Genomic DNA, 9,298 nt, shown 5'->3' on the forward strand with positions numbered 1-9,298 from the left:
GCTTAAATTTTTTTTTCCCCTCCATTCAGATTCTACTCAATGCTCCCCTGTAGGAGCATTTTTTTGGGAGTTTCCCTCCTCCCTTGGTTCTCCCTTTTATTTCTCATCAAGAAATCGAGGCGCCGCCTGCCTGGCGACTCATCAGCCGTCTTTTTCACGTTCCTTGGATGCATTGAGAATGTAAAATTAATTTCGTTGCTGTGTACTTGTGATATATGCAATGATAATAAACTTGGATTTCCATTCCATTTCCAAGAAAGCCATTGTTGAAAGAAAGGCTTAAAAAGTCCCGTTTGCCAAGCATATATGAGCGTTGTGCGTCACTCATCAAATAATGTAATTCGGAAAGAGGAATGCAAGACCCATTTAAAACTTTTCTGCAAAGATTATTTATATGGTCAGAAAGTGGCTTCTAACATTCCAGCTCTATCGAAATAGTAATGGCCATAGATGACAAGTGGACAGACACATGTTGGTGGTTTCAGGAATAGGTTGCAATTTAATTGGATGCGATGGTCTGGTCAACCCAGCTGCGCAGGTAGGACACACGTGCGTACACGGCAGGGGTGCGTACGTTGCAGTTGGAGGTGCCCCAGGACACGATACCAACCAGGTTCCAAGCGCCACCGCTCTGGCACACCAGGGGGCCACCAGAATCGCCCTAAGAAACACAAATATGGTGGGCTGTTACATTTCTGGGTCAATATAAAATAACGTAATCCAATTGAAGATTGCTTGACTCGCCAGAGGTATGAATTCATCTGAATGCCACCTCAGTTGTCGTTGTTTAACTTGTGTGTTGAAGGATAATTGCGAGATTGTGTTTTTACCTGGCAGGAGGAGACTCCGGAAGCACCAGCACAGATCATAGCATCAGTGATTCTGTTGTAACCCCAGTACTGCTTGCACTGAGTGGGGCTGAGCATAGGCAAGGAAGTCTGCTGCAGGTAACGAGGGCTTGCTGTGAACAAAAGCATAGAGACATCCTTTTCATCTTGTTGTCAGTTGTCTATAGTGCCTAGAATGTGTTGGCGACTAACAGGTGTGGCCGGTCCTGCCCCATCCAGTGGTGACACATTTGGCTCCAGTGGGGATGCTGGTGCTGGAGCTGGCCAGGCACACAGGAGCCGCTGTCCTGGTGATCTGAACTGGAGAGGACAGCTTCAGAAGGGTGATGTCATTGTTGAAGTTCTGGGAGTTGTAGTAGGGATGCGAGATGGCCTGTGCGGAAAAACATCAAAGTCAGCGTATTTGTAACGTAGATATACGTATTACTGTTGGTGCACATTCATATATTTTGGTGCCCCTTACCCTAGAGATGGTCTTGACCTGAAGTTGCTCGGCATTGGATTGACGATCGTGCTCACCCAGGATCACACGATGGCTTCTGGGACTGCACAAAATGTAGAATTATAAAGGATTTGAGTCAAATGCAAATGCTACGTTGATAATTTGCGCAAATCAAACTGGCACTTTACTTTGCAAACTGCTAAAAGTGCAGTTAAATCAAGATGAGTCAAAATCAGAAGTAATAAAATCAAGTGAATTAGTGCTAAGTGCAACATGTGTCAATTTTTTTTCTCAAGCTTTTTTTCACCATTTTAAATTGGTCAATATCACGAAAAAAGAAATGTTAAAATTAGGACAGACCAATAGGATCGAAAGATAAATTTGACCATATTTGGACATACGAGGTTCCTGCCAGTGACGATATAGAACACCACTGCAAATTTAGAATTATAGCACAAAACACTTTCTACAATGTGGAAGTAACTCTATTTTTAAATGAAAACAAAAACAGACAACACTTTGGTTGCCAGTATGTGAAACAACCAATGGGGAGTCGTACTTACGACACACGGCAGTGAGCTGCGGTAACGACCCAGTTCTGGTTAATCAGAGATCCACCGCAGAAGTGGAATCCCCTGCCATCCTAGGAAAGAGAGATTGTGTACATTTAACTTTTTCATCTTTGTGAAAATAGTAGAGCGTATAATGGCACGGGATGGAGGGAAGGTTCGTGAGTATACCTGAAGTGAGACCTGCCAAGGCCAGGATCCAGGCACTGCATTCTCTCCGTTTACAATCTTGTTGTAGCCGCTGACTTGGGGATTGATTGAAGGCCTTCCACATCCTGAGACCCAATCCCAATATGAACATAAATATCACAATCTTACAAAATCTTTCAAATGGTTGTGAGTTTTATAAATGTGCACAATCAAATTTTTACTTTCGCGACCTCGGCAAAGTGTCCTGTAATTGAGTGAATGAGTGCATGTGACTCACCCAGTGCAGAGGCAACAAGTGCAAAACAAGTGATAAACAACAACATGGCTTTGTCTGGGCTGTGAATCACGTCCGTGAGCTTCTGCCGAGGGGGACGCTTGCTTTTATAAGAGCCTGGCCTACACTGACCATGAGCTCCATGTGTTCAGGTGCGATAGGTCTGGGAACAGAACAACTGCAGATAAGCTCTTGGAATGTATTCAAGTCTGTCAACAAATGTTAAGACTTTTGATTAGTATTTCACGTAAACAGCACAAAAATCGTCCGAATATAATCTAAGCAATATCCATTTTGTCTATTTTTAAGGATATATAATACACGTGCAATATGGTACATCCATGCGACCTTTGTTGATACTGTCTATTGTGAGAAATTTGAAGTTTTAAATCACCTGCCATTCATGTAGACAGTTGCACAATTACAGCAGCACCTCTGTCTTACATTTGCTGTGAGTGTGAAACTTTTCAACTCAACAGTTTAAGAAAAGAAAAGCACATATATTGCCATCTCGATCTTTATTGATTGTATCTTAGTACATGAAATATTAGTTTACTTGTGTTCTGTCATCAATGGGTTAATCAAAATGTTTGCTTTGGATTTGATATTTAAAAATGAGTGTGTAATCTTCAGCGCCATCTACTGGTGAAATAATAATTCATTCAATTTATTAACTGCTTGTCGCCTGCGTTGCTCTCGCAAGCTTTTAGTAGCTTTTTTTTTTTACTAGCTTCTCCCGCTAGCCGTTCGTTAGCCACTCCAGCCTATGGCTCCGACTAAGTCCCGCTAGCCCCTCTTATTAGCTGCTTAATCTGGCTTGCTTGGTCTTTCGGCGTTGCTCGCTGGGCTTCACACCTGCTGCCAAGTCGCCGTCACTCGCCCAGATGCTCGTTCGCTAACGCAATATCATAATTGGTGGTAGGCTTGCAAAATATGGTCTTTCTGAGCCACCGTAGTGTACGTGCTTCGAAACGCATGCGCTTCCAATGCATTCTATGATATAGCGACATCTAGTGGTGACTTATTCCGTCTCTTTAACTGAACTTAGCTTTTAACCTTAGAAAAATAAATGTGTATTTGATACTTTGCTGCTCTTCAATGTAAAGCATGTACAGTAAAGAAAAAATGGAGATAGCATTATTTGCATTTGACAGTTTTTGTTTTTATTGATGACCATTCTGAGAAACGCCTTAAGACAGTAATGTCAGGATGTGAGAGTGTTTAGTCAACCTCCTCAATAGTTGGGCCAGAGGAGCCTCCTTCAGCTCCCCCAGGGAAACCACCAGGCATCCCCCCTGGCATCCCACCAGGCATTCCTCCTGGCATGCCTCCTTGGTAAAGCTTGGACATTATAGGGTTGCAAACTTTCTCTAGTTCCTTCTGCTGGTGCTCATACTCGTCTTTCTCTGCCGTCTAAATAATAGAAGTAAAAAAGAAAAGAAAAAGTAATGAGATAAACATTTAGTTGCTTGTTTGCAGAGGTGGGAAATATACACAATTTTGCAGGTCATTCATCAGTACTGACGGACTGTCCGTCAATCTGTCATTCGTCAACCAAACGGTCGACCCTCAGTGCCGGTACTTGACCCGGTTATTGACGATTACACCGGCGGGCAAAAACCCGCCTCCGTTGGTGCTTAGACCGTCATTTTTGATGTTGTTGAAAGTTTCTCGCCATTCGTCAGAAAAACGGGTATGCATCAGTACTAATGGAATGCCCACCTCTGCTGGTTTGTAAGGTAAGAAAGAGTATTGAGACAACATTATGAAAATACTCCATGCTATCCTTGGACTTCACCTCATTCAATCTTACCTGGTTCCTGTCCAACCAGGAAATGACCTCGTTGCACTTGTCTGTGATGGCCTTCTTGTCCTCTGGGCTGATCTTGTCCTTAAGCTTCTCATCTTCCACTGTGCTCTTCAAGTTGAAGGCCAGAGATTCAAGGGTGTTCTTAGCTGTGACTTTTTCTTTCTGGACCTCGTCCTCACTCTTGAACTGTTCGGCTTCCTGCACCATCCTCTCGATGTCCTCCTTGCTTAGTCGTCCTATGGCAACACAAAAACCATAAGTTTGAGGTCATCCTCTCATGTTGTATACTTTTTGGTTTCAGGCTAAGGAAGAATCAACCTACCTTTGTCATTGGTGATGGTGATCTTGTTCTCTTTTCCGGTGCTTTTGTCAACAGCGGACACATTGAGAATGCCATTGGCATCAATGTCAAAGGTCACCTCAATCTGGGGGACCCCCCTGGGAGCAGGTGGAATACCGGTAAGCTCGAACTTGCCCAGGATATTATTGTCCTTTGTCATGGCTCGCTCACCTTCAAATACCTCAAATAAAAGACCTACTGTTAAATTGTTATCCCACAGGAGTAATAAATTGGGAACATGGGGATGGTGTTACCTGAATAAGCACACCGGGCTGGTTGTCAGAGTAAGTGGTAAAAGTCTGGGTTTGCTTTGTGGGAATGGTGGTGTTCCTTTTGATAAGCACAGTCATTACTCCTCCAGCGGTCTCAATTCCCAGGGACAGGGGGGTGACATCCAGCAGGAGCAGGTCCTGTACGTTCTCAGACTTATCACCAGCCAAGATGGCAGCCTGCACAGCTGGAGAGAGTTTTCACATTCAACACATATATATATATATATATATATATATTTTTTAGTGTCCACAATAGAGGTATTTACCTGCTCCATAGGCCACCGCCTCATCAGGGTTGATGCTCTTATTGAGGTCACGGCCGTTGAAAAAGTCCTGCAGAAGCTTTTGAATCTTGGGGATACGAGTGGAGCCACCCACCAGGACAATATCATGGATCTGGGACTTGTCCATCTTTGCGTCCCTGAGGGCCTTCTCCACAGGCTCCAGGGTTCCACGGAACAGGTCAGCATTGAGTTCCTCAAAACGGGCTCTGGTGACGGAAGTGTAGAAGTCGGTTCCTTCGTAGAGCGAGTCGATCTCAATGCTGGCCTGGGTGCTGCTGGAGAGTGTGCGCTTGGCACGCTCGCAGGCGGTGCGCAGGCGACGCACGGCTCGTTTGTTGGTGTTGATTTCCTTTTTAAACTTGCGCTTAAACTCGCCGATGAAGTGATTCACCATTCTGTTGTCAAAGTCTTCACCACCCAAGTGAGTGTCACCCGCAGTCGACTTGACCTCGAAGATGCCATCTTCAATGGTCAGAATGGACACATCAAAAGTGCCTCCTCCGAGGTCAAAGATGAGGACATTACGCTCGCTTCCGACCTGAAATAAAATTTGACCATCAAAATTGACTGCATTAGATGTTCTGATCCGTGCGGATTTCTCCTCGTCTCTATCCAGAGACTCCAAGCAGATTTAGATTTTAATGAAACTTGGTGTACTCGTTGACAGTGATAACACAACACTAAATCTCAAATTTTAGGGCTTTCGGAGCAGGAATTTGGGAGCTACGCCCCATTGAATTTTGACATTGGCCGCCTTCCTTTGAACCCTTTTGTCTACTGGGTAAATCTGCACAAAACGAATATTGCTGGAAAGCAAATTCAACAAGGATTCTACGTCTGCATTCATTTAAAAGATTGGTGCAAATTTTAGTAACCTTTTGTTTTTTTCATGTAATGTTATTTCACACGTTCTGTAAAAGGTAAAAGTTTAGAGTTTATTTTGTTTTAGCACTAAGAAGGAGTCAAAATATACACACTCTCAGGCTTTCAATGAATAGGCAATGAACGATCTACCCAGTAGTTGGGTTCAAAGGAAGGCAGCCACGCCCCTTTTCCCAGAAAATGTCAAAATTCCTCAGGCCACAGCTCCCAAAACCCTGCTCCGATTTACCTCAAATTTTAGATTTTGTGTTGTGCAATCACCATCAACAAGCACACCAAATATCATTCCAATCAAAATCTGTTTGGTTAAGCCCACTGCGTGATTTGGCATTGAACGACCCATTCATTGAAGGCTCCAAAACTGGTAGCGGGTGGCGCTGTAGCTGACTGGTGATCTGTGATAGGCTATGGCTCACCCATGACCCTGAATATGCTCAATATTATAGAAAATGATTGGATGAATGGCTTGTGGTGGCTTCTGGTTACCTTTTTGTCCAAGCCGTAGGCAATGGCTGCTGCAGTGGGTTCATTGATGATGCGCAGCACATTAAGCCCCGAAATGGCTCCAGCGTCTTTGGTGGCTTGACGCTGGGAGTCGTTGAAGTAGGCAGGAACGGTGATGACTGCATTTGTCACAGACTAGAGGATATAAAGGTTTGTTTTGAAAACATTCATTGGTATTATATGAAGCTGTCTTTAGCCAAACGTGTTCCTACCTTGCCAAGATAGGCTTCGGAGATCTCCTTCATCTTGGTGAGAACCATTGAGGAAATCTCCTCAGGGTAGAAAGCCTTGATCTCACCCTTGTACTCAACCTCCACTTTAGGTTTAGTTGAGTCATTCACAACCTTAAAGGGCCAGTGCTTCATGTCTGCCTGGACCACAGAGTCGTCAAACTTACGGCCGATCAAACGCTTAGCATCTGCAGACAGACGAAAACAAGGCATCAATCGCTCCGACTCAACTGACTTAGGAGAATGATAAATTATTGTATTTACCAAACACCGTGTTGGATGGGTTCATGGCCACTTGGTTCTTGGCCGCATCTCCGATCAGTCTCTCCGTGTCTGTAAAGGCCACATAGCTGGGTGTGGTCCTGTTTCCTTGGTCATTGGCAATGATCTCCACTTTGCCATGCTGGAAGATGCCCACACAGGAATATGTGGTGCCAAGATCAATGCCCACTGCTGGTCCTTTAGACATCCTGAATAAAGCACAGAAGGACGCAGGTAGGTATTTACAATATTTTATTATTATTATTATTATTATTATTATACTTTGGCGCACAATTGTGCGATTTAGTGCATGTCAGGATTCTAGATTTTAAACGCTCTACTATATATGCATGCTAACTCATCAGATGCTGCTACTTTATTTTATTATTTATTATTATTATTACTTTATAAATCAGTAAATACAGTTATGTTTTTATGCACACTGTAATAAATGTTTATGGATCGCTGACATGCCAGAAAGTATTTTTTTTTTAATCAAATGTCAATTATTAGGGTTTTTTTGTTATTTTTTAAAAGCATTTTCCTCCCACCCACCTCATTTTTTACAGCATATCATTGAGGAATTTTCTAAATACAGTAATGGGAATATTGGTTAGGTGCACCTGCAATGAAAAAAAGTATCGAAATAAAAATTGAAATACACCAATGTAATAATAAAATGCAGCACATATGTATGAATTTGGCTTTTGCAAAGATAATTATGCTCAGTTTTGACTTCTATGCCAGATTTAAGGATTCAAAACCAAAAGCCTGGTTGTCACATCACTTTTCACTTCCCTCCCTGCACTTCTTGCCACTGCTGCCTCATAAACATAACACTGTCATGTGACAGTAGCACTGAGCCCAGAGCAGTAATCGGTGTGTGTGCGTGTGTGTGTGTGTTTTCCAACAGCTGGCTCCAAATGCTTTGCTGTTACTATAATAAGCGCTGTCATATCTACATGGAAATGAATGTTGTGTCATAAAAAGCGGGAATGATTATTGAGGGCAAAAATCAATTACAAGGCTTCTGTTCAAATAAAAGGCTATAAAGTACACACACATGTTAAAGGTGAATTTATTCATATACAGTATGTGGAGATATTAGAGGATATTCTGTGTCTGTCATGATGTTTGCTCACTTTTTGGGCCATGTTCATAGCAGCAAACAAAGACAGGGCAGATGTCACAATTATCCACTTAAGCTGAAAACTATATTTTCTTTTCCTCTATTTGTAATTCCAGTTCAATGTTTGTTCCTGGAACTTGTTTGCTATAAGGGGGAGGGATTATTGAATGCTCACTCGTTAGACTGTTGTGTAACTCTGAAATGAAATTGCTGACACAGCTCGGTTGCATTTCTATTCGCAACTTTCCAAATGCATCATCACAAAAAAACAAACAAACATGATATTTGTATATACAAGTATGATTTTTTTCTTCTTCACTTTTTAAAAAATATTTTCAGACATAACATAAAACTGATAGCTGAATAATTCAATTGTCCTAAGTGGGCTGGACCATCCAGACATAAACTGTCTGTTATTGACTCTGTTTCAGCCTGCAGTCAATAATCCATGCAAGCATGATGATTAAAACAACAACAAAAAAAAAAAAAAAAAGCTCTCACACGTGGCAGTTAAGCTTTTCAATGCAGCAATGAAGCGAGACAAGCTCTGAAGCCAGGCTGGATGCAGCACAGCTAGAAATCGTGTTACCTTGTTGAGTCAGTTGTTCAACTTTAACAGATTGTTTTGTGCTTGCGACCCCTGACTTCCTCTCCAGCGCTCCTTTCCGCGTCCTGCAGGCAGACTAAGAGGGCGAGTGCATGTGCTCATCCAGTGTATATAGAGCTCTGTGCTGGGAGAGCCCTACTGGGTGTCAGGTGACCCCCCCCCCCCTTCCCACACAGAAAGTTCTAGAACCTTCTGACTTGCCTAATTAAGCATGTTGGTCTCCCAATAAGTGGACAAAACTACTGGGACAGCTGACCTTTCGACATACGGTGCCAGGAAGTGAAACGGCAACTCCTTTTGCTGCTATGTCAGCTTCTATTCTGGGAAGACTTTCTCCATCATTCTCTCTGAAGTCTCACAATATCTGTTCTAGTTCATTCCGAATGTGTTTGAACTCATGAACTTTGCTTTGTGCCCTGAGGCACAGCCATGGTAGAACATAAAAAAGGCCTTCGCCAAACTCTTGCTACAAGTTTGGAACGCGATTGTCGACAAAAATGTCTTTGAAAGATGACTTAAGAATCCAGAGGGTAGGCTTGTCTAACTAACTACATTTTAGGTTGAGTACATGTGAATATTGACTTGTGTAGATGTTACACGCGCACACACGCACGCACACGCACACAACATTCCAAATGAAAGACCATTTGCAGTACAATACCATAAACCCAGAGTGTATACTATATCTTTTTGATG

The 9,298-nt window shown here is 42.7% G+C and overlaps 2 protein-coding genes across 2 annotated transcripts; both read right to left on the reverse strand.

Moving 5' to 3' along the window:
• Window positions 1-472: 472 nt before the first annotated feature.
• Window positions 473-2,445, reverse strand: LOC147172163 (chymotrypsin-like protease CTRL-1). The gene is made up of 7 exons (XM_086078378.1): window positions 2,287-2,445; window positions 2,031-2,134; window positions 1,854-1,933; window positions 1,312-1,393; window positions 1,041-1,221; window positions 831-961; window positions 473-661 (listed from the first exon to the last, which is right to left on the reverse strand). Exons 1-7 carry the CDS (start codon window positions 2,330-2,332, stop codon window positions 500-502), a joined length of 786 nt encoding a protein of 261 aa, XP_085934504.1. The 5' UTR covers window positions 2,333-2,445; the 3' UTR covers window positions 473-499.
• A 984-nt stretch (window positions 2,446-3,429) lies between these two features.
• hsc70 (heat shock cognate 70) lies at window positions 3,430-8,738 on the reverse strand. Its single transcript, XM_086078375.1, has 9 exons — window positions 8,585-8,738; window positions 6,870-7,075; window positions 6,588-6,793; window positions 6,358-6,510; window positions 4,972-5,527; window positions 4,688-4,890; window positions 4,416-4,614; window positions 4,097-4,329; window positions 3,430-3,696 (listed from the first exon to the last, which is right to left on the reverse strand). The coding sequence occupies exons 2-9, from the start codon at window positions 7,072-7,074 to the stop codon at window positions 3,505-3,507; spliced, it is 1,947 nt and encodes a 648-aa protein (XP_085934501.1). The 5' UTR covers window position 7,075; window positions 8,585-8,738; the 3' UTR covers window positions 3,430-3,504.
• Window positions 8,739-9,298: the final 560 nt, after the last annotated feature.

This window comes from Leptonotus elevatus, chromosome 6, assembly GCF_054856555.1.
Source record: "Leptonotus elevatus isolate MCC_2025b chromosome 6, RoL_Lele_1.0, whole genome shotgun sequence".
Taxonomy (NCBI): domain Eukaryota; kingdom Metazoa; phylum Chordata; class Actinopteri; order Syngnathiformes; family Syngnathidae; genus Leptonotus; species Leptonotus elevatus.